At 50.6% G+C, this 23,583-nt stretch overlaps 1 protein-coding gene across 2 annotated transcripts; it reads left to right on the plus strand.

The window, feature by feature from the left end:
• Positions 1-6,638: 6,638 nt before the first annotated feature.
• bach1b (BACH transcriptional regulator 1b) lies at positions 6,639-22,712 on the plus strand. Of its 2 annotated transcripts, none has more exons than XM_045717477.2 (5): positions 6,639-6,897; positions 8,846-9,100; positions 10,353-12,185; positions 21,287-21,498; positions 21,947-22,712. In XM_045717477.2, exons 1-5 carry the CDS (start codon positions 6,859-6,861, stop codon positions 21,987-21,989), a joined length of 2,382 nt encoding a protein of 793 aa, XP_045573433.2. In that variant the 5' UTR covers positions 6,639-6,858; the 3' UTR covers positions 21,990-22,712. The 2 variants fall into 2 exon arrangements, with proteins under 2 accessions (XP_045573433.2, XP_045573431.2); XM_045717475.2 differs by having other exon boundaries at positions 6,664-6,897; positions 21,287-21,493.
• The last annotated feature ends 871 nt before the right edge of the window (positions 22,713-23,583 follow it).

Below are 23,583 nucleotides of genomic sequence, written 5' to 3' on the forward strand. Positions count from 1 at the left end.
ACCAAGCTGCCCAATAAAAACCCGTCGGCACTAAATCCTTGGTTTTTATGTTGCTGTATTCTTTCTAATGGTCGTTGGCTTCGATCTCCGGCTTCACGTCCAGCGGCGGAGATTTGGAAGGATTGGCCACGTGAGACTATATAAGGACAGTCGTAGTAGAGGGCTGCAGCGTGTGCTGGCAGGCTATTATTCAACAGATTGAAAAATAACTAGCGTATACATTATCTCTTTCTGAAGACTTCTGAGTAAAGCCTTCGCTGAAATACACGACCACAGTGACAAGGGTTCTCATTTGTTGAATCAAGAGTGAGCGTGTACATTTTTTGTCAACTGCATCTCTGCAGACCCAGGGTTGTTGACTGTGTTGCTGATAACATCTGACTGGAAGACTCCCAGTACAGTAGATTGTACCTGTCAAGTGGTAGTATTGTTTGGTGCCTCTAGATGACGCTGCTCCCCTGTCCAATCACAGGCCAAATCTGTATCTCAATTGCTTAAAAATCCATCTTCTGGGGCCTCATCGACCTTGTGAGTTTCATTCAATTCTGGTGTATTTTTATGGTAAGAAAAACACTTTCTTTATGATTTGAATAAGTTGGAACTGGTGCCATGACAGTTTAATACAGGGTTTCTGTACAGCACTTTGAGATATCAGCTGATGTAAGAAGGGCTATATAAATACATTTGATTTCATACAGGAGTGCAATGGCAAAGTCAATGGGAAGAGACTTGACAATTGAAACAATATGGTGCAATGAAGCTCATCATTAGACTAGCTTAGCTTTCACCTGGTCTGCTATTTCTTATCAGTGCAATGAAGGAGAGGACCGGACCTTTATCTATTTATACACTGATGGTGAGAGGATGATCAGTGACTGATTTCTGATCCTAGAGGGCGACGTTGAGCTTTTGACAGGTAGGTTTTAGTAATGTCCGCGGACTGTCGTAACTACAGGCCGTGCCAACTGCCTTTTTTTGAAGGTACTTGTAACAGTATGACGCCCATTAGCGTGAATTTCCTCGCGACACCCCGCACACTAGCATTACGCTGGCGAGCCAGAGCATCAGCCGCCGGCGAGTCTGCGGTCTGTAGATGCACCGTACTTGGTAGAGTACACTGATCTGAATCAAGTCTTTGACTGGTAGGTCAAATCAAATGTATTTATAAAGGCCTTTTTACATCCGCAGATGTCAGAGTGCTTATACAGAAATCCAACCTGAAACCGCAAGCAATGCAGACGTAGAAGCACAGTAGCTAAGAAACTTCCTAGAAAGGCAGAAACCTGGAGAGGAACCAGGCTCTTTTCTTCAGAGGTTCATGAATTTATCACTGCTGAAGTGAAAGCCTTCCTCTCTTGGGGAATACTTTTTTATTTTTTTGCGACAGTATCAAAATAAATTTTGCATTGTTTTTATTCTCAATTAGGTTGGAAAAGTAAGGCTGATTGAGCAGCAGTGAGAGGGATCTTCGCTACTGCATGGTACTGTCTTTCCAAGGTAGTCGGAAGACTTCCAGATTGGAACGCCATTTCCGTTCAAATTTTCTGGAAGCTTGCTTCAGGGGCTCAGGTATTTTCTGTGTACTAGGGAGCTAATTTCTTGTGAGAAATGTTTCTTGTTTTTAGAGGTGCTACTGCATCTTGGGTATTACACTGGGTTAAGTTTAGATCCTCAGTTAAGTGGTTAACTGATGTTTACTCCGGCGTCCTTGGGTAGGTGGAGAGAGTCTGGAAGGGCATCAAGGAATCTGAGTTGGCAGAGAATTTATAGCACGGCTTTTGATGATCCTTGGTTGGGGTCTGAGCAGATTATATGTTGCGATTGCAAACATAATAAAATGGTGGTCCGATAGTCCAGGATTATGAGGAAAAACATTAACATCCACAATATTTATTCCACGGGACAAAACTAGGTCCAGTGTATGACTGTGGCAGTGAGTAGGTCCAGAGACATGTTGGACAAAACCCACTGAGTCGATGATGGCTCCGAAAGCCTTTTGGAGTGGGTCTGTGGACTTTTCCATGTGAATATTAAAGTCACCAAAAATGTGAATATTATCTGCGATGACTACAAGGTCCGATAGGAACTCAGTGAGGAACACTGCATATGGCCCAGGAGGCCTGTAAACAGTAGCTATAAAAAGTGAGTGAGTAGCTGCATAGATTTCATGTCTAGAAGCTCAAAATATGAAAATGCAGTCATTGTTTTTTTGTAAATTGAAATTTGCTATCGTAAATGTTAGCAACACCTCCACCTTTGCGGGATGTGCTGGGGATATGGTCACTAGTGTAACGAGGAGGAGAGGCCTCATTTAACACAGTAAATTCATCAGGCTTAAGCCATGTTTCAGTCAGGTCAATCACATCAAGATTATCATCAGTGATTAGTTCATTGACTATAACTGCCTTGGAAGTGAGAGATCTAACATTTTAAGTAGTCCTAGTTTTGAGATTTGCAATATTACAATCGCTGTAGATAAACAGAGTAGCAGCATTACACTGTCAATCATATATCCGGATGGCCGAGTCCCCGTGTGAATAATATGGCTGGGGCAGCCAAGCTGGGCTACAGTCAAGAGCGCCATAGCTCTCTCTGTCCTGGGGGCGCCATAAATGTGACACCTTTTACAAATTTTTTTTTTATATAAGCTTTCCATGAACATAATGTCTGGTTTCTTGTCAGGTTTGTGGAGGATGGCAGGAGTGATGGGAATAATTTACAGGCCGTGAGATAGGGGGTCAACTGGGTTGGTTGAACGATGGGTTCTGATTCAGCTGTTGGCTTGGTGCTGGGTTTTTGTGGGACTCTTTGTAGAGTGGATGGTGGTGGCTGAGAAATTCCTGTCCTTAGCTCATGTATCTTCTTCTGCAGGTCTTGCATGTGGCTGGTGTTGACTTTGCTGGACAGTTCCTCTCTAAATCTGCGCACTTCACTTCCTGAGAGCCTGGTTGTCTTCAACGATTTTTAGTTGCACACTACAGCTGCCAGATCTCCTCCCTGTGCCGACGCTCCGGGCAGCTCTCCTCCCTGTGCCGACGCTCCGGGCTGATCTCCTCCCTGTGCCGACGCTCCGGGCTGATCTCCTCCCTGTGCCGACGCTCCGGGCTGATCTCCTCCCTGTGCCGACGCTCCGGGCTGATCTCCTCCCTGTGCCGACGCTCCGGGCTGATCTCCTCCCTGTGCCGACGCTCCGGGCTGATCTCCTCCCTGTGCCGACGCTCCGGGCTGATCTCCTCCCTGTGCCGACGCTCCGGGCTGATCTCCTCCCTGTGCCGACGCTCCGGGCTGATCTCCTCCCTGTGCCGACGCTCCGGGCTGATCTCCTCCCTGTGCCGACGCTCCGGGCTGATCTCCTCCCTGTGCCGACGCTCCGGGCTGATCTCCTCCCTGTGCCGACGCTCCGGGCTGATCTCCTCCCTGTGCCGACGCTCCGGGCTGATCTCCTCCCTGTGCCGACGCTCCGGGCTGATCTCCTCCCTGTGCCGACGCTCCGGGCTGATCTCCTCCCTGTGCCGACGCTCCGGGCTGATCTCCTCCCTGTGCCGACGCTCCGGGCAGATCTCCTCCCTGTGCCGACGCTGTGGTACTGCAAGTGTCGTGTGAGTTAGTAATGCTCCGGGCCGTGCGAGTTAGTAATGCTCCGGGCCGTGCGAGTTAGTAATGCTCCGGGCCGTGCCAGTTAGTAATGCTCCGGGCCGTGCCAGTTAGTAATGCTCCGGGCCGTGCCAGTTAGTAATGCTCCGGGCCGTGCCAGTTAGTAATGCTCCGGGCCGTGCCAGTTAGTAATGCTCCGGGCCGTGCCAGTTAGTAATGCTCCGGGCCGTGCCAGTTAGTAATGCTCCGGGGCCGTGCCAGTTAGTAATGCTCCGGGCCGTGCCAGTTAGTAATGCTCCGGGCCGTGCCAGTTAGTAATGCTCCGGGCCGTGCCAGTTAGTAATGCTCCGGGCCGTGCCAGTTAGTAATGCTCCGGGCCGTGCCAGTTAGTAATGCTCGGGGCCGTGCGAGTTAGTAAGTGAGGAACACTGCATATGGCCCAGGAGGCCTGTAAATGCTCGGGGCCGTGCGAGTTAGTAATGCTCGGGGCCGTGCCAGTTAGTAATGCTCCGGGCCGTGCCAGTTAGTAATGCTCCGGGCCGTGCCAGTTAGTAATGCTCCGGGCCGTGCCAGTTAGTAATGCTCGGGGCCGTGCCAGTTAGTAATGCTCCGGGCCGTGCCAGTTAGTAATGCTCCGGGCCGTGCCAGTTAGTAATGCTCCGGGCCGTGCCAGTTAGTAATGCTCCGGGCCGTGCCAGTTAGTAATGCTCCGGGCCGTGCCAGTTAGTAATGCTCCGGGCCGTGCCAGTTAGTAATGCTCCGGGCCGTGCCAGTTAGTAATGCTCCGGGCCGTGCCAGTTAGTAATGCTCCGGGCCGTGCCAGTTAGTAATGCTCCGGGCCGTGCGAGTTAGTAATGCTCCGGGCCGTGCCAGTTAGTAATGCTCCGGGCCGTGCCAGTTAGTAATGCTCCGGGCCGTGCCAGTTAGGAATGCTCCGGGCCGTGCCAGTTAGGAATGCTCCGGGCCCTGCCAGTTAGTAATGCTCCGGGCCGTGCCAGTTAGTAATGCTCCGGGCCGTGCCAGTTAGTAATGCTCCGGGCCGTGCCAGTTAGTAATGCTCCGGGCCGTGCCAGTTAGTAATGCTCCGGGCCGTGCCAGTTAGTAATGCTCCGGGCCGTGCCAGTTAGTAATGCTCCGGGCTGACTAGTTAAATAAAGGTAAAAAAACAACAAAAAACATCACCCTTAAGCCCAGCGGGTCCGTCCGTCCGTCCAAGCCCGGGCCGTGCCAGCAGAGGCTCCGTCCGTCCAACCCAGCCAGCGGGTCCGTCCGTCCAACCCAGCCAGCGGGTCCGTCCGTCCAACCCAGCTCAGCGGGTCCGTCCGTCCAACCCACTCAGCGGGTCCGTCCGTCCAACCCACCCAGCGGGTCCGTGCCGTCCAACCCACCCAGCGGGTCCGTCCGTCCAACCCAGCCAGCGGGTCCGTCCGTCCAACCCAGCCAGCGGGTCCGTCCGTCCAACCCAGCCAGCGGGTCCGTCCGTCCAACCCACCCAGCGGGTCCGTCCGTCCAACCCACCCAGCGGGTCCGTGCCGTCCAACCCACCCAGCGGGTCCGTCCGTCCAACCCACCCAGCGGGTCCGTGCCAGTCCAGTACCCACCCAGCGGGGCCGTGCCAGTCCGTAACGCTCGGGGACGTGCCAGCTGGTAATGCTCCGGGCTGACCAGTTAAATAAAGGTAAAAAAACAACAAAAAACATCACCCTTAACCCAGCGGGTCCGTCCGTCCAACCCACCCAGCGGGTCCGTCCGTCCGTCCAACCCACCCAGCGGGTCCGTCCGTCCAACCCACCCAGCGGGTCCGTCCGTCCGTCCAACCCAGCCAGCGGGTCCGTCCGTCCAACCCAGCCAGCGGGTCCGTCCGTCCAACCCAGCCAGCATATTTTAGTGTATTTCTGATAGTAGTCTGGGTTTGTGAATCTCAGGGCTTGTGAAGAACAACAGGTGGTGTGATGCAGTATAAACTGCTCTTTCCTCTCTCCCCTCCACGTAATGGTCTGAAGGTCCTGCCCCTCAGTTCCCCATGTATACACTAGGATAACACAGCGGCACTTACAAACGAGGATCAACTACCAGTCGATGGTTCTCGACGTGGTAGAAATGTAAGGTGTTTAAAGTATATGGATGATATTCTGCCGCTGTTGCGAAATAGTGGAAGTTTTTGTTATCAAAATGGAGGAGTAGGCTTGTCATAATGACATTGTGTTTCTTACTAGTTCCCTGTAGTAAGTGTTATTACCTGTGGAAGGGGAAACAATATGACCATTACCTACTCTGTATGTGGCACAATAAACTTCTCTATTGCGTATTAGACATTTTTATGTGGATTTCAGCACAATCCTTCCGTTTCATTTGCTGTAGAATGTTTTTGTTATGACTTCCCCACTACCATGGATACGGACCTGTTTCTCTCTGGGTTTGTGAAAACAATTTCTGACTTTTAGTCTTTATTTCTTGTGCTCTTTTTCTCTCTCCCCCTCCCTCTTTCTCTCTCTCCCTCTTCTCCCTCGTTCAATTTGAAATTTAAGGGATTTTATTGACATGGGAAACATATGTTTACCTTGCCAAAGCAAGTGAAATAGATCATAAACAATAAAACTCTCTCCCTCGGTGTGTGTGTGTGTGTGTGTGTGTGTTAGGGAGGAAACCTGACCATAACAAATCCTACCCCACCTCCGTGTCACTCCAGTTACCGAGAAGCTTGTGAATAAATAGATTGACAGGTCAGATTTGAATGTTTCCAAGAAAGTTTCACATATAACAAAGGGATCTCTGTGTAAACACCTTCAGATTAAAGTAATGCGCTTTTACATTGGCTAATAAAGGGTTAATAGACATATAATTCACAATATCTATTCCTCTCTTCTCTTTCGTACCTCTCTGATTCAAAGGGGTTGGGTTAAATGTGGAAGACACATTTCAGTTGAAGGTAATCAGTTATACAACTAACTAGGTGTCCCCTTTCTATCAGACACTCTCTCTTTCTTGATCAAAACGATCCCCTTCCACAAGATTCCCGGTGAAACACCGACTCCAGTGGTCTACTATGTGGCCTTACATGCGGAAGTTAACTGTGACGGAGAGAGACCGTAGCCAATAAGGAAAGCCTGTCCCTAACGTTGGGAAGGTGACGGTTCCGCCTGGAAGACAGAAGACTGTGGCTCCACCACTTAAAAAGTTGTCGGCAAAAGTTGAAGTGGGAAATTTCGTCTGTTTTTTTTTAAAGTCTGAGGTGGATTTGTCACGTCGTGACTATGAACCTGTATGGTTTCAACTCGTCGTTGTAGAATAAACCGATGTCAGGTTAGTTCTGCTGATCGGTTTTTATCTTCTCACTAAATGATGTTTGTTTGGTTAGAAACCTATTAATAACACATTTACTAGCCTCTATCGGTTACTATTGTAGTGTGTTTTATTATGAAGCTACATTATTATTAAAGTATATTATTGGAGTAGTCTGTACAGCGCGCTGGTATCCTAAATACCCGTTTACATGGTGAAGTATTTCAGTGCGCCGTTTCTCAACGTAATGAAACATGTCGGTATGTCTATCTGCTCCCCTGATGTCCACTTTCTGGTCACTGATAATGATCAAAATCATGTTAAGGGCCAGGTGTGTTTTATTAAACAGCTGTGGTCTCAGATATAAATGATAAGGAAGGACACAGAAAACATCACATTTAACCACGTCACAGAACTGTTTTTCCAAACGGATCGAAGGTTGGAAATATAGGATTTGATCCTGATCAGTGTAAATTTGCCATCCAAGCTTTCCTTTAAGACAACTGGGACAAACCTTGCCGTCTGTGCATGTAAATATAGACCTATAACCCTGTAGTGAATCCCATGTAGGTTGTAAACTCTACTACGGGTTACTTGGAAAAGCAGGCAGTTTACGGTAAAAATCCGCACGGGACGGGACAGACTGGAAATCGCTTGCTCATCCTGACATGGTGAATCTGTTATCTGCACTGGCCGTGCAGCATTTACGGTGATATGTCCTCTGCAGAAGTCAGGGCGTTTATACATATTGTGAAGTCAGTTTGTGTTTCAACAGGACCTTTCCGCCCTCACCTACAGACAACCAATCATGTCAATGCGGAACTATACGGAGCCCACCACATTTTATTTACCAAAAGACGCACGACGACGCGGTTTCAGAGCGGAATTTGGCCTCTGCGTGACTCTGGAGGCTCCGTCATTGCGTCACGCCCTCCGTACGGCGTCACCGACCACATTTTCGGTTCAGGCATGACTTGGCTTTTAATCAGGAGGAACCTGTGAGTCACGACTCTCCACGCTGTTGCCAAACCACACACACACACACACCCTGCCATGCATGACTTGACAAATTCAATTCAAGCTCATTGAGTTCATTCTTCAGTCAGGTGTTGGAGATGTAGCCTAGACGGAATATTAACTATAATGTCATATTTGAGATTTTTTTTTAAGGACATTTTTAAAGCGTAAATGAATTTGTAATTTATTGCTTTAAAAATATTTCTCTTGAGGGGAACTCCCGAGTGGCGCAGCGGTCTAAGGCAGTGCTAGACGTGTCACTACAGACCCGGGTTCGGTCACCGGGCTGTATCACAACCGGCCGTGATCACGGAGACCCATAGGGCGTCGTCCGGGTCCACACAGATGTGTGTGCGTGTAACTGTAAACTTTTATTACACTGAATAATGACATTGAGATGTCATCACCTAACTTGTTCAATCTGTTCTGTTTTGTGGTTTTTAATCCTGCTCAATGGGGGGAGAGGGGGGGATTTTGATTTGACTAGTTGTTTCCACTATTTAATAGTCTGAATCCAATCATTAGGTTAGGCTACACCTGTTTGACTGGCACCACTGTATGTAGCAAGTAGGATAAGATATCATGTTTTACATGTCATCATCTTCAAATCAAATGTATTTATATAGCCCTTCTTACATCAGCTGATATTCTCAAAGTGCTGTACAGAAACCCAGCCTAAAACCACAAACTGCAAGCAATGCAGGTGTAGAAGCACGGTGGCTAGGAAAAACTCCCTAGGAAAAACTCCCTAGAACCTCGGGAAGAAACCTAGAGAGGAACCAGGCTATGAGGGGTGGCCAGTCCTCTTCTGGCTGTGCCGGGTGGAGATTATAACAGAACATGGCCAAGATGTTCAAATGTTCATAAATGACCAGCATGGTCAAATAATAATAATATAATAATAATAATAATCTTCACTCTCTCTGTTTGTGTCTCTGTGTCTCTTCCACAGATGTCCGTCTCCATGTCTAGTCTGGAGAGCCCGGGGTCCTCTGCGTTTACCTTTGAGTCCTCGGTGCACAGCTGTCACGTGCTGCGTTGCCTGGACGACCAGCGGAGGCGTGACCTGCTGTGTGACATCACAGTGGTGGTGGAAGGGAGGAGCTTCAGGGCCCATCGCTCTGTGCTGGCTTCCTGCAGTAAATACTTCACACACAAGGTCTCGTCTCACGCGGGCCCAGGGCTCGTCATCACCCTGCCTCAGGAGGTAAGGGACCAAAGCCGAGCACGTAGTCCATTCATCTAAAGCCCAGGACCACAGCAGTCCACTTAAGTAAAGCCTAAACCAGGGGTATTACCCTACAAGGCCATCTATAATTTAGCCCAAACAACTACCTCTTCCCCTACTGTATTTATTTATTTATTTTGCTCCTTTGCACCCCAGTATTTCTACTTTGCACACTCATCTACTGTCAAATCTACCATTCCAGTGTTTAATTGCTATATTGTATTTACTTCGCCACTATGGCCTATTTATTGCCTTTACCTCCCTTATCCTACCTCATTTGCTCACATTGTATATAGACTTGTTTTTCTACTGTATTATTGACTGTATGTTTGTTTTACTCCATGTGTAACTCTGTGTTGTTGTATGTTGTCGAACTGCTTTGCTTTATCTTGACCAGGTCTCAGTTGTAAATGACAACTTGTTCTCAACTTGCCTACCTGGTTAAATAAAGGACTTGTTCTCAACTTGCCTACCTGGTTAAATAAAGGACTTGTTCTCAACTTGCCTACCTGGTTAAATAATGGACTTGTTCTCAACTTGCCTACCTGGTTAAATAAAGGACTTGTTCTCAACTAGCCTACCTGGTTAAATAAAGGACTTGTTCTCAACTGGTCTACCTGGTTAAATAAAGGTGAAATAAAACAGTAGTCCACTTGAGTAAAGCCTACACCAGGGGTATTACCCTACAAAGTCTGGAGTACTGCTGCTTTTCTGTTCTACATGATAATTCATTGTATCCACCTGGTATCCCAGGGCTAAATCACTCCTTCATTAGAGGGGAACAATGAAAAAACGAAGTGGAACTGGCTTTGAGGTCCAGAGTTGAATTTGACTGGTTTAAGGGGTTAGCCCGCTGAGGATTAAGTCCAGGGGTTAGCCCGCTGAGGATTAAAATCAGGGGTTAGCCCGCTGAGGATAAGTCCAGGGGTTAGCCCGCTGAGGGTTAAGTCCAGGGGTTAGCCCGCTGAGGATTAAGTCCAGGGGTTAGCCCGCTGAGGATTAAGTCCAGGGGTTAGCCCGCTGAGGATAAACCTAACACAAATCTTCCATTCCCAAGGTTACTCATCACATGAGTGTAATTTGGCTAAGAGATGAGATGTTCTGTCAGATATGGAAAGATATGGAAATATACTGAATCAGCAGAGTGTGGGACCACATTGGTTTAGTTGTGGTCAGTTTAATCGTATATTGCTGTGTCATGACTTAGGTTTCTTCATATCTCTTTCTAAAGGTGACGGTGAGTGGCTTTAAGCCTCTGCTGCAGTTTGCCTACACATCCAAGCTGCTCTTCACTAAAGATACCGTCGTGGAGATCCGACACTGTGCCTCTATTCTGGGTTTTAGAGATCTGGACTCGGCCTGTTTTGACTTCCTCCTGCCCAAGTTCTTCAGCAGCAGTACGTCCTCCTTCCAGAGGAAGACCTGCTGTAAGACACGGTGTAGGAGACAGTCCCCCAGGGCAGAGCTTAGTGTCATAGACGCTAACAAGGATGTCTTGGATAATGACAAAGGACTCCGGGTGGTTTCTGATTCGCCCGTTGAACAGGATGTGGGTGGAGCCTCCTGCCAAAGCAGCCAACCAACAAATGGCGCGACAGGATGTAGAAGCGAAACACACGCCCTTCTTCCTGAAGTCAATATCCAATCAGACGCCCAGACTGACTACTCCATGCGGTGCCCCAAGTCCTGTAAGTTCCAGCTGGCTTGTGGGAAGGACAGTGTGTGTCTGGAGGTCTGCAACCAGGAAACAACCCTTGATTCTCCAGTGGTCACTGAGGAGGGCTGCCCTCTTCCTCAGTCCCGGTCCCGGTCCTGTCTACCTCGCTCCAGTAGTAGGGGCTGTAAGGAGGGTCCTGCAGTGGAGATCTCTGGAGAGAACTCCTCTCATTACGCACAGACACAGACTAACCAGGCAGGACATGGGGAGGTTGAGGAGAGGAAAGGAGAGGAGGATGGGGAGAACGTAGACAAGCATGAGAGGGTAGGAGAGGTAGAAGAGAGGAGGAGAGAAGCAGAGAAGGCCTCTGGAGTCGGCTGCTTTAGATCTCCACCCGTGGAGGTTTCCAGTGTCAGCTGTGAACAGAGCCCAGGGTTGGATGAGGGGACAGTGGGTACTGCTTCACACCGATGCCCCCTTGAGGAACCTGGGCTTGAGGAACCTGGGCTTGAGGAACCTGGGCTTGAGGAACCTGGGCTTGAGGAACCTGGGCTTGAGGAACCTGGGCTTGGCCATCAGAGCCCTGGAGGTGTGGGGGAAGGAGGTTGTGTTCTAGGTGATAGAGGGCTCCATGAAAGGTTAGATCCAGCTGTCTCCATCCCCAGACAGCAAAAGACAGAACAGGAGCAGGGAGGGAGAGGAGAGGAAGAGAGGAGAAAGATGGATAGACATAAGGAACAGGGAGGAAGAGGACAGGGAGAGGAAGGAAGGAGAAAGATGGATAGAGATAAGGAACAGGGAGGAAGAGGACAGGGAGAGGAAGGAAGGAGAAAGATGGATAGAGATAAGGAACAGGGAGGAAGAGGACAGGGAGAGGAAGGAAGGAGAAAGATGGATAGAGATAAGGAACAGGGAGGAAGAGGAGAGGAAGAGAGGAGAGAGAGCGGATGGAAAGAGAGAAGCAGCATGGAGACGGAGGTGGCTGAACACTTGGCCCATGGTCTTTGGTCAGACCTCTCCTCTATTCCTCCTTCCCTCCTCCAGGACTCCCTACCTGAGACTGGGCCTGAGAACATCCAGGGCAGCAGCTCCACCTTGAACCCCCGGAGCATGAGCCCCAAGTTGGACTGGCTGAACCAGCTGCACCTCACCTCCAGCACCGGGGACTGTCCTTTCCTCCATGGCCTGGACAGAGGGATGGAAATGGGGATGGATAGTGGGACAGACAGGGAGATGGACAGAGGGACAGGGTCAGGGGATGCCCAGCTGCCGGGCTGTGAGGGGTCATCCCAGTCAGAGAAGAGTCCCTGTGTGTCCTCTCTGACTTCTGGGGATGATGGAGACTCAGACGGCTTCGATACGGAGGGAGACAGTGAGTCCTGCTCTTACAGCCAGAAGGCTAGGGAGGTGAGTTATACTGGGAGAGAGAGAGAGTCCTGTTCCTACAGCCAGAAGGCTAGGGAGGTGAGTTATACTGGGAGAGAGAGAGAGTCCTGTTCCTACAGCCAGAAGGCTAGGGAGGTGAGTTATACTGGGAGAGAGAGAGAGTCCTGCTCCTACAGCCAGAAGGCTAGGGAGGTGAGTTATACTGGGAGAGAGAGTCCTGTTCCTACAGCCAGAAGGCTAGGGAGGTGAGTTATACTGGGAGAGAGAGAGAGTCCTGTTCCTACAGCCAGAAGGCTAGGGAGGTGAGTTATACTGGGAGAGAGAGAGAGTCCTGTTCCTACAGCCAGAAGGCTAGGGAGGTGAGTTATACTGGGAGAGAGAGAGAGTCCTGTTCCTACAGCCAGAAGGCTAGGGAGGTGAGTTATACTGGGAGAGAGAGAGAGTCCTGTTCCTACAGCCAGAAGGCTAGGGAGGTGAGTTATACTGGGAGAGAGAGAGAGTCCTGTTCCTACAGCCAGAAGGCTAGGGAGGTGAGTTATACTGGGAGAGAGAGAGAGTCCTGTTCCTACAGCCAGAAGGCTAGGGAGGTGAGTTATACTGGGGAGAGAGAGAGTCCTGTTCCTACAGCCAGAAGGCTAGGGAGGTGAGTTATACTGGGAGAGAGAGAGAGTCCTGTTCCTACAGCCAGAAGGCTAGGGAGGTGAGTTATACTGGGAGAGAGAGAGAGTCCTGTTCCTACAGCCAGAAGGCTAGGGAGGTGAGTTATACTGGGAGAGAGAGAGAGTCCTGTTCCTACAGCCAGAAGGCTAGGGAGGTGAGTTATACTGGGGGAGAGAGAGTCCTGTTCCTACAGCCAGAAGGCTAGGGAGGTGAGTTATACTGGGAGAGAGAGAGAGTCCTGTTCCTACAGCCAGAAGGCTAGGGAGGTGAGTTATACTGGGAGAGAGAGAGAGTCCTGTTCCTACAGCCAGAAGGCTAGGGAGGTGAGTTATACTGGGAGAGAGAGAGAGTCCTGTTCCTACAGCCAGAAGGCTAGGGAGGTGAGTTATACTGGGAGAGAGAGAGAGTCCTGCTCCTACAGCCAGAAGGCTAGGGAGGTGAGTTATACTGGGAGAGAGAGAGAGTCCTGTTCCTACAGCCAGAAGGCTAGGGAGGTGAGTTATACTGGGAGAGAGAGAGAGTCCTGTTCCTACAGCCAGAAGGCTAGGGAGGTGAGTTATACTGGGAGAGAGAGAGAGTCCTGTTCCTACAGCCAGAAGGCTAGGGAGGTGAGTTATACTGGGAGAGAGAGAGAGTCCTGTTCCTACTGCCAGAAGGCTAGGGAGGTGAGTTATACTGGGAGAGAGAGAGAGTCCTGTTCCTACAGCCAGAAGGCTAGGGAGGTGAGTTATACTGGGAGAGAGAGTCCTGTTCCTACAGCCAGAAGGCTAGGGAGGTGAGTTATACTGGGAGAGAGAGAGAGTCCTGTTCCTACAGCCAGAAGGCTAGGGAGGTGAGTTATACTGGGAGAGAGAGAGAGTCCTGTTCCTACAGCCAGAAGGCTAGGGAGGTGAGTTATACTGGGAGAGAGAGAGAGTCCTGTTCCTACAGCCAGAAGGCTAGGGAGGTGAGTTATACTGGGAGAGAGAGAGAGTCCTGTTCCTACAGCCAGAAGGCTAGGGAGGTGAGTTATACTGGGGAGAGAGAGTCCTGTTCCTACAGCCAGAAGGCTAGGGAGGTGAGTTATACTGGGAGAGAGAGAGAGTCCTGTTCCTACAGCCAGAAGGCTAGGGAGGTGAGTTATACTGGGAGAGAGAGAGAGTCCTGTTCCTACAGCCAGAAGGCTAGGGAGGTGAGTTATACTGGGAGAGAGAGAGAGTCCTGTTCCTACAGCCAGAAGGCTAGGGAGGTGAGTTATACTGGGAGAGAGAGTCCTGTTCCTACAGCCAGAAGGCTAGGGAGGTGAGTTATACTGGGAGAGAGAGAGAGTCCTGTTCCTACAGCCAGAAGGCTAGGGAGGTGAGTTATACTGGGAGAGAGAGAGAGTCCTGTTCCTACAGCCAGAAGGCTAGGGAGGTGAGTTATACTGGGAGAGAGAGAGAGTCCTGCTCCTACAGCCAGAAGGCTAGGGAGGTGAGTTATACTGGGAGAGAGAGAGAGTCCTGTTCCTACAGCCAGAAGGCTAGGGAGGTGAGTTATACTGGGAGAGAGAGAGAGTCCTGTTCCTACAGCCAGAAGGCTAGGGAGGTGAGTTATACTGGGAGAGAGAGAGAGTCCTGTTCCTACAGCCAGAAGGCTAGGGAGGTGAGTTATACTGGGAGAGAGAGTCCTGTTCCTACAGCCAGAAGGCTAGGGAGGTGAGTTATACTGGGAGAGAGAGAGTCCTGTTCCTACAGCCAGAAGGCTAGGGAGGTGAGTTATACTGGGAGAGAGAGAGAGTCCTGTTCCTACAGCCAGAAGGCTAGGGAGGTGAGTTATACTGGGAGAGAGAGAGAGTCCTGTTCCTACAGCCAGAAGGCTAGGGAGGTGAGTTATACTGGGAGAGAGAGAGAGTCCTGTTCCTACAGCCAGAAGGCTAGGGAGGTGAGTTATACTGGGAGAGAGAGAGAGTCCTGTTCCTACAGCCAGAAGGCTAGGGAGGTGAGTTATACTGGGAGAGAGAGAGAGTCCTGTTCCTACAGCCAGAAGGCTAGGGAGGTGAGTTATACTGGGAGAGAGAGAGAGTCCTGTTCCTACAGCCAGAAGGCTAGGGAGGTGAGTTATACTGGGAGAGAGAGAGAGTCCTGTTCCTACAGCCAGAAGGCTAGGGAGGTGAGTTATACTGGGAGAGAGAGAGAGTCCTGTTCCTACAGCCAGAAGGCTAGGGAGGTGAGTTATACTGGGAGAGAGAGAGAGTCCTGTTCCTACAGCCAGAAGGCTAGGGAGGTGAGTTATACTGGGAGAGAGAGAGAGTCCTGTTCCTACAGCCAGAAGGCTAGGGAGGTGAGTTATACTGGGAGAGAGAGAGAGTCCTGTTCCTACAGCCAGAAGGCTAGGGAGGTGAGTTATACTGGGAGAGAGAGAGAGTCCTGTTCCTACAGCCAGAAGGCTAGGGAGGTGAGTTATACTGGGAGAGAGAGAGAGTCCTGTTCCTACAGCCAGAAGGCTAGGGAGGTGAGTTATACTGGGAGAGAGAGAGAGTCCTGTTCCTACAGCCAGAAGGCTAGGGAGGTGAGTTATACTGGGAGAGAGAGAGAGTCCTGTTCCTACAGCCAGAAGGCTAGGGAGGTGAGTTATACTGGGAGAGAGAGAGAGTCCTGCTCCTACAGCCAGAAGGCTAGGGAGGTGAGTTATACTGGGAGAGAGAGTCCTGTTCCTACAGCCAGAAGGCTAGGGAGGTGAGTTATACTGGGAGAGAGAGAGAGTCCTGTTCCTACAGCCAGAAGGCTAGGGAGGTGAGTTATACTGGGAGAGAGAGAGAGTCCTGCTCCTACAGCCAGAAGGCTAGGGAGGTGAGTTATACTGGGAGAGAGAGAGAGTCCTGTTCCTACAGCCAGAAGGCTAGGGAGGTGAGTTATACTGGGAGAGAGAGAGAGTCCTGTTCCTACAGCCAGAAGGCTAGGGAGGTGAGTTATACTGGGAGAGAGAGAGAGTCCTGTTCCTACAGCCAGAAGGCTAGGGAGGTGAGTTATACTGGGAGAGAGAGAGAGTCCTGTTCCTACAGCCAGAAGGCTAGGGAGGTGAGTTATACTGGGAGAGAGAGAGAGTCCTGTTCCTACAGCCAGAAGGCTAGGGAGGTGAGTTATACTGGGAGAGAGAGAGAGTCCTGTTCCTACAGCCAGAAGGCTAGGGAGGTGAGTTATACTGGGAGAGAGAGAGAGTCCTGTTCCTACAGCCAGAAGGCTAGGGAGGTGAGTTATACTGGGAGAGAGAGAGAGTCCTGTTCCTACAGCCAGAAGGCTAGGGAGGTGAGTTATACTGGGAGAGAGAGAGAGTCCTGCTCCTACAGCCAGAAGGCTAGGGAGGTGAGTTATACTGGGAGAGAGAGAGAGTCCTGTTCCTACAGCCAGAAGGCTAGGGAGGTGAGTTATACTGGGAGAGAGAGAGAGTCCTGTTCCTACAGCCAGAAGGCTAGGGAGGTGAGTTATACTGGGAGAGAGAGAGAGTCCTGTTCCTACAGCCAGAAGGCTAGGGAGGTGAGTTATACTGGGAGAGAGAGAGAGTCCTGTTCCTACAGCCAGAAGGCTAGGGAGGTGAGTTATACTGGGAGAGAGAGTCCTGTTCCTACAGCCAGAAGGCTAGGGAGGTGAGTTATACTGGGGAGAGAGAGAGTCCTGTTCCTACAGCCAGAAGGCTAGGGAGGTGAGTTATACTGGGAGAGAGAGAGAGTCCTGTTCCTACAGCCAGAAGGCTAGGGAGGTGAGTTATACTGGGAGAGAGAGAGAGTCCTGTTCCTACAGCCAGAAGGCTAGGGAGGTGAGTTATACTGGGAGAGAGAGAGAGTCCTGTTCCTACAGCCAGAAGGCTAGGGAGGTGAGTTATACTGGGAGAGAGAGAGAGTCCTGTTCCTACAGCCAGAAGGCTAGGGAGGTGAGTTATACTGGGAGAGAGAGTCCTGTTCCTACAGCCAGAAGGCTAGGGAGGTGAGTTATACTGGGAGAGAGAGAGAGTCCTGCTCCTACAGCCAGAAGGCTAGGGAGGTGAGTTATACTGGGAGAGAGAGAGAGTCCTGTTCCTACAGCCAGAAGGCTAGGGAGGTGAGTTATACTGGGAGAGAGAGAGAGTCCTGTTCCTACAGCCAGAAGGCTAGGGAGGTGAGTTATACTGGGAGAGAGAGAGAGTCCTGTTCCTACAGCCAGAAGGCTAGGGAGGTGAGTTATACTGGGAGAGAGAGAGAGTCCTGTTCCTACAGCCAGAAGGCTAGGGAGGTGAGTTATACTGGGAGAGAGAGAGAGTCCTGTTCCTACAGCCAGAAGGCTAGGGAGGTGAGTTATACTGGGAGAGAGAGAGAGTCCTGTTCCTACAGCCAGAAGGCTAGGGAGGTGAGTTATACTGGGAGAGAGAGAGAGTCCTGTTCCTACAGCCAGAAGGCTAGGGAGGTGAGTTATACTGGGAGAGAGAGAGAGTCCTGTTCCTACAGCCAGAAGGCTAGGGAGGTGAGTTATACTGGGAGAGAGAGAGAGTCCTGTTCCTACAGCCAGAAGGCTAGGGAGGTGAGTTATACTGGGAGAGAGAGAGAGTCCTGTTCCTACAGCCAGAAGGCTAGGGAGGTGAGTTATACTGGGAGAGAGAGAGAGTCCTGTTCCTACAGCCAGAAGGCTAGGGAGGTGAGTTATACTGGGAGAGAGAGAGAGTCCTGTTCCTACAGCCAGAAGGCTAGGGAGGTGAGTTATACTGGGAGAGAGAGAGAGTCCTGTTCCTACAGCCAGAAGGCTAGGGAGGTGAGTTATACTGGGAGAGAGAGAGAGTCCTGTTCCTACAGCCAGAAGGCTAGGGAGGTGAGTTATACTGGGAGAGAGAGAGAGTCCTGTTCCTACAGCCAGAAGGCTAGGGAGGTGAGTTATACTGGGAGAGAGAGAGAGTCCTGTTCCTACAGCCAGAAGGCTAGGGAGGTGAGTTATACTGGGGAGAGAGAGTCCTGTTCCTACAGCCAGAAGGCTAGGGAGGTGAGTTATACTGGGAGAGAGAGAGAGTCCTGTTCCTACAGCCAGAAGGCTAGGGAGGTGAGTTATACTGGGGAGAGAGAGTCCTGTTCCTACAGCCAGAAGGCTAGGGAGGTGAGTTATACTGGGAGAGAGAGAGAGTCCTGTTCCTACAGCCAGAAGGCTAGGGAGGTGAGTTATACTGGGAGAGAGAGAGAGTCCTGTTCCTACAGCCAGAAGGCTAGGGAGGTGAGTTATACTGGGAGAGAGAGAGAGTCCTGTTCCTACAGCCAGAAGGCTAGGGAGGTGAGTTATACTGGGAGAGAGAGAGAGTCCTGCTCCTACAGCCAGAAGGCTAGGGAGGTGAGTTATACTGGGAGAGAGAGAGAGTCCTGTTCCTACAGCCAGAAGGCTAGGGAGGTGAGTTATACTGGGAGAGAGAGAGAGTCCTGTTCCTACAGCCAGAAGGCTAGGGAGGTGAGTTATACTGGGAGAGAGAGAGAGTCCTGTTCCTACAGCCAGAAGGCTAGGGAGGTGAGTTATACTGGGAGAGAGAGAGAGTCCTGTTCCTACAGCCAGAAGGCTAGGGAGGTGAGTTATACTGGGAGAGAGAGAGAGTCCTGTTCCTACAGCCAGAAGGCTAGGGAGGTGAGTTATACTGGGAGAGAGAGAGAGTCCTGTTCCTACAGCCAGAAGGCTAGGGAGGTGAGTTATACTGGGAGAGAGAGAGAGTCCTGTTCCTACAGCCAGAAGGCTAGGGAGGTGAGTTATACTGGGAGAGAGAGAGAGTCCTGTTCCTACAGCCAGAAGGCTAGGGAGGTGAGTTATACTGGGAGAGAGAGAGAGTCCTGTTCCTACAGCCAGAAGGCTAGGGAGGTGAGTTATACTGGGAGAGAGAGAGAGTCCTGTTCCTACAGCCAGAAGGCTAGGGAGGTGAGTTATACTGGGAGAGAGAGAGAGTCCTGTTCCTACAGCCAGAAGGCTAGGGAGGTGAGTTATACTGGGAGAGAGAGAGAGTCCTGCTCCTACAGCCAGAAGGCTAGGGAGGTGAGTTATACTGGGAGAGAGAGAGAGTCCTGTTCCTACAGCCAGAAGGCTAGGGAGGTGAGTTATACTGGGAGAGAGAGAGAGTCCTGTTCCTACAGCCAGAAGGCTAGGGAGGTGAGTTATACTGGGAGAGAGAGAGAGTCCTGTTCCTACAGCCAGAAGGCTAGGGAGGTGAGTTATACTGGGAGAGAGAGAGAGTCCTGTTCCTACAGCCAGAAGGCTAGGGAGGTGAGTTATACTGGGAGAGAGAGAGAGTCCTGTTCCTACAGCCAGAAGGCTAGGGAGGTGAGTTATACTGGGAGAGAGAGAGAGTCCTGTTCCTACAGCCAGAAGGCTAGGGAGGTGAGTTATACTGGGAGAGAGAGAGAGTCCTGTTCCTACAGCCAGAAGGCTAGGGAGGTGAGTTATACTGGGAGAGAGAGAGAGTCCTGCTCCTACAGCCAGAAGGCTAGGGAGGTGAGTTATACTGGGAGAGAGAGAGAGTCCTGTTCCTACAGCCAGAAGGCTAGGGAGGTGAGTTATACTGGGAGAGAGAGAGAGTCCTGTTCCTACAGCCAGAAGGCTAGGGAGGTGAGTTATACTGGGAGAGAGAGAGAGTCCTGTTCCTACAGCCAGAAGGCTAGGGAGGTGAGTTATACTGGGAGAGAGAGAGAGTCCTGTTCCTACAGCCAGAAGGCTAGGGAGGTGAGTTATACTGGGAGAGAGAGAGAGTCCTGTTCCTACAGCCAGAAGGCTAGGGAGGTGAGTTATACTGGGAGAGAGAGAGAGTCCTGTTCCTACAGCCAGAAGGCTAGGGAGGTGAGTTATACTGGGAGAGAGAGAGAGTCCTGCTCCTACAGCCAGAAGGCTAGGGAGGTGAGTTATACTGGGAGAGAGAGAGAGTCCTGTTCCTACAGTCAGAAGGCTAGGGAGGTGAGTTATACTGGGAGAGAGAGTCCTGTTCCTACAGCCAGAAGGCTAGGGAGGTGAGTTATACTGGGAGAGAGAGAGAGTCCTGTTCCTACAGCCAGAAGGCTAGGGAGGTGAGTTATACTGGGAGAGAGAGAGAGTCCTGTTCCTACAGCCAGAAGGCTAGGGAGGTGAGTTATACTGGAGAGAGAGAGAGTCCTGTTCCTACAGCCAGAAGGCTAGGGAGGTGAGTTATACTGGGAGAGAGAGAGAGTCCTGTTCCTACAGCCAGAAGGCTAGGGAGGTGAGTTATACTGGGAGAGAGAGAGAGTCCTGTTCCTACAGCCAGAAGGCTAGGGAGGTGAGTTATACTGGGAGAGAGAGAGAGTCCTGTTCCTACAGCCAGAAGGCTAGGGAGGTGAGTTATACTGGGAGAGAGAGAGAGTCCTGTTCCTACAGCCAGAAGGCTAGGGAGGTGAGTTATACTGGGAGAGAGAGTCCTGTTCCTACAGCCAGAAGGCTAGGGAGGTGAGTTATACTGGGAGAGAGAGAGAGTCCTGTTCCTACAGCCAGAAGGCTAGGGAGGTGAGTTATACTGGGAGAGAGAGAGAGTCCTGTTCCTACAGCCAGAAGGCTAGGGAGGTGAGTTATACTGGGAGAGAGAGAGAGTCCTGCTCCTACAGCCAGAAGGCTAGGGAGGTGAGTTATACTGGGAGAGAGAGAGAGTCCTGTTCCTACAGCCAGAAGGCTAGGGAGGTGAGTTATACTGGGAGAGAGAGTCCTGTTCCTACAGCCAGAAGGCTAGGGAGGTGAGTTATACTGGGAGAGAGAGAGAGTCCTGTTCCTACAGCCAGAAGGCTAGGGAGGTGAGTTATACTGGGAGAGAGAGAGAGTCCTGTTCCTACAGCCAGAAGGCTAGGGAGGTGAGTTATACTGGGAGAGAGAGAGAGTCCTGTTCCTACAGCCAGAAGGCTAGGGAGGTGAGTTATACTGGGAGAGAGAGAGAGTCCTGTTCCTACAGCCAGAAGGCTAGGGAGGTGAGTTATACTGGGAGAGAGAGAGAGTCCTGCTCCTACAGCCAGAAGGCTAGGGAGGTGAGTTATACTGGGAGAGAGAGAGAGTCCTGTTCCTACAGCCAGAAGGCTAGGGAGGTGAGTTATACTGGGAGAGAGAGAGAGTCCTGTTCCTACAGCCAGAAGGCTAGGGAGGTGAGTTATACTGGGAGAGAGAGAGAGTCCTGTTCCTACAGCCAGAAGGCTAGGGAGGTGAGTTATACTGGGAGAGAGAGAGAGTCCTGTTCCTACAGCCAGAAGGCTAGGGAGGTGAGTTATACTGGGAGAGAGAGTCCTGTTCCTACAGCCAGAAGGCTAAATTCTTAACACTACAGTACTACTAGAAGGTGTGTGTGTGTGTGTGTGTGTGTGTGTGTGTGTGTGTGTGTGTGTGTGTGTGTGTGTGTGTGTGTGTGTGTGTGTGTGTGTGTGTGTGTGTGTGTGTGTGTGTGTGCCTATAGATGTACCTGTATATGGTCAAACGTATTGATCTGATCCAGACCGGTCTTGATCCTCTCTCCGTGTGTTTTTCCAGTTACAGCTCCCATTCCCCGTCGTTCAGATTTTGGCGTTGAGCAAGAATGACTTTCAGCTGATGTTGAAGCACCAGACTCTGACCAGAGAACAGCTGGACTTCGTCCACGACGTCCGACGCAGGAGTAAGAACCGCAGCGCAGCTCAGCGCTGTCGAAAGAGGAAACTGGACTGTATACACAACCTGGAGTGTGAGATCGACAGACTGGTGAGGTGACATGACTGATCTCTTTAAGCTGCTACAGGAAAGGGCTGTTAGATTTACTAATGTACTGTATTGGTTGGGTGTGTGTGTGTGTGTGTGTGTGTGTGTGTGTGTGGTGTTTGTGGGTTTGTGATTTCTGCATGATGTGTGTGTGTGTGTCTGGTGTGTGTGCGTGTTGTGATTTTTGCATGGTGTGTGTTTTGTGATTTCTGCGTGGTGTGTGTGTGTGTGCGTGCATGCGGGTGCATTCTGTGTGGTGTGTGTGTGTTGTGATTTATGCGTGGTGTGTGTGTGTTGTGATTTCTGCGTGGTGTGTGTGTGTGTGTGCGTGCATGCGGGTGTTTTGTGCATTCTGTGTGTGTGTGTGTGTGTGTGTGTGTGTGTGTGTGTGTGTGTGTGTGGTGCATGTGGGTGTTTTGTGATTTCTGCGTGTGTCCCTGTATGTGTTTTTCCCAGAGGACAGAGAAGGACCGGCTCATGGCCGAGAGGACCAATCTGATCCAGATGAAACTGAAGACTTGGCAAAGTGTGTCTGAACTGTGTCAGAGGGTCTGCAGCGAGTCCGCCCTGAGTCCCGAACAACTCCAGGTCCTAGCCTCCCCATATTGCCCTCTCTCTGCTCTCATCTCCCCCACAGACCCAGCCTCCCCTGGGCTAGGGGGACCACTACAGCCCCTGGCTTCTCTCTCGGCCTGCTCCTCAGCCTCAGAACCCCTAGAATCTTAGACCAGCTGTCCCAAGGACACACCCATAGAGGAGGAGCTATCAGGTGATTGGACAGACCCTCAGGTACATACCTGTGAACAGGTGACTGATACCCTGCCCATGGAACAGTGTGACCAACAAAGGTGTCAGTCCGGACACCTGTAGCGACCACCATCATCTTCATCACCACCATCATAATCTTCATCACCATCATCATCACCATCACCATCATAATCTTCATCACCATCATAATCTTCATCACCATCATCATCACCACCACCACCATCATCATCTTCATCACCATCATCACCATCACCACCATCATCATCTTCATCACCTTCATCTTCATCACCATCATCAGCACCACCATCATCACCACCACCATCATCACCATCACCACCATCTTCATCACCACCATCTTCATCACCACCATCTTCATCATCACCACCATCACCATCATCATCATCACCACCATCATCATCACCACCATCATCATCTTCACCACCACCATCATGACCACCATCATCATCTTCACCACCATCATCATCTTCACCACCATCATCATCTTCACCACCACCACCATCATCATCATCATCATCATCACCATCATCATCTTCATCACCACCATCACCTTCACCACCACCATCATCTTCACCACCACCATCATCATGACCACCATGTTCTGCTTATAATATTATAATAGGCAATAACTCCTAAACAGAGGAAAGATTTCTAACCACCAGGGAGGTAATACTACCTGCTAGGCTACCTGGGGAGGTAATACTACCTGCTAGGTTACCTGGGGAGGTAATACTACCTGCTAGGTTACCTGGGGAGGTAATACTACCTGCTAGGCTACCTGGGGAGGTAATACTACCTGCTAGGTTACCTGGGGAGGTAATACTACCTGCTAGGTTACCTGGGGAGGTAATACTACCTGCTAGGCTACCTGGGGAGGTAATACTACCTGCTAGGTTACCTGGGGAGGTAATACTACCTGCTAGGCTACCTGGGGAGGTAATACTACCTGCTAGGTTACCTGGGGAGGTAATACTACCTGCTAGGTTACCTGGGGAGGTAATACTACCTGCTAGGCTACCTGGGGAGGTAATACTACCTGCTAGGTTACCTGGGGAGGTAATACTACCTGCTAGGCTACCTGGGGAGGTAATACTACCTGCTAGGCTACCTGGGGAGGTAATACTACCTGCTAGGCTACCTGGGGAGGTAATACTACCTGCTAGGTTACCTGGGGAGGTAATACTACCTGCTAGGCTACCTGGGGAGGTAATACTACCTGCTAGGTTACCTGGGGAGGTAATACTACCTGCTAGGCTACCTGGGGAGGTAATACTACCTGCTAGGTTACCTGGGGAGGTAATACTACC

This window comes from Salmo salar, chromosome 04, assembly GCF_965601325.2.
Source record: "Salmo salar chromosome 04, fSalSal1, whole genome shotgun sequence".
Lineage (NCBI taxonomy): Eukaryota > Metazoa > Chordata > Actinopteri > Salmoniformes > Salmonidae > Salmo > Salmo salar.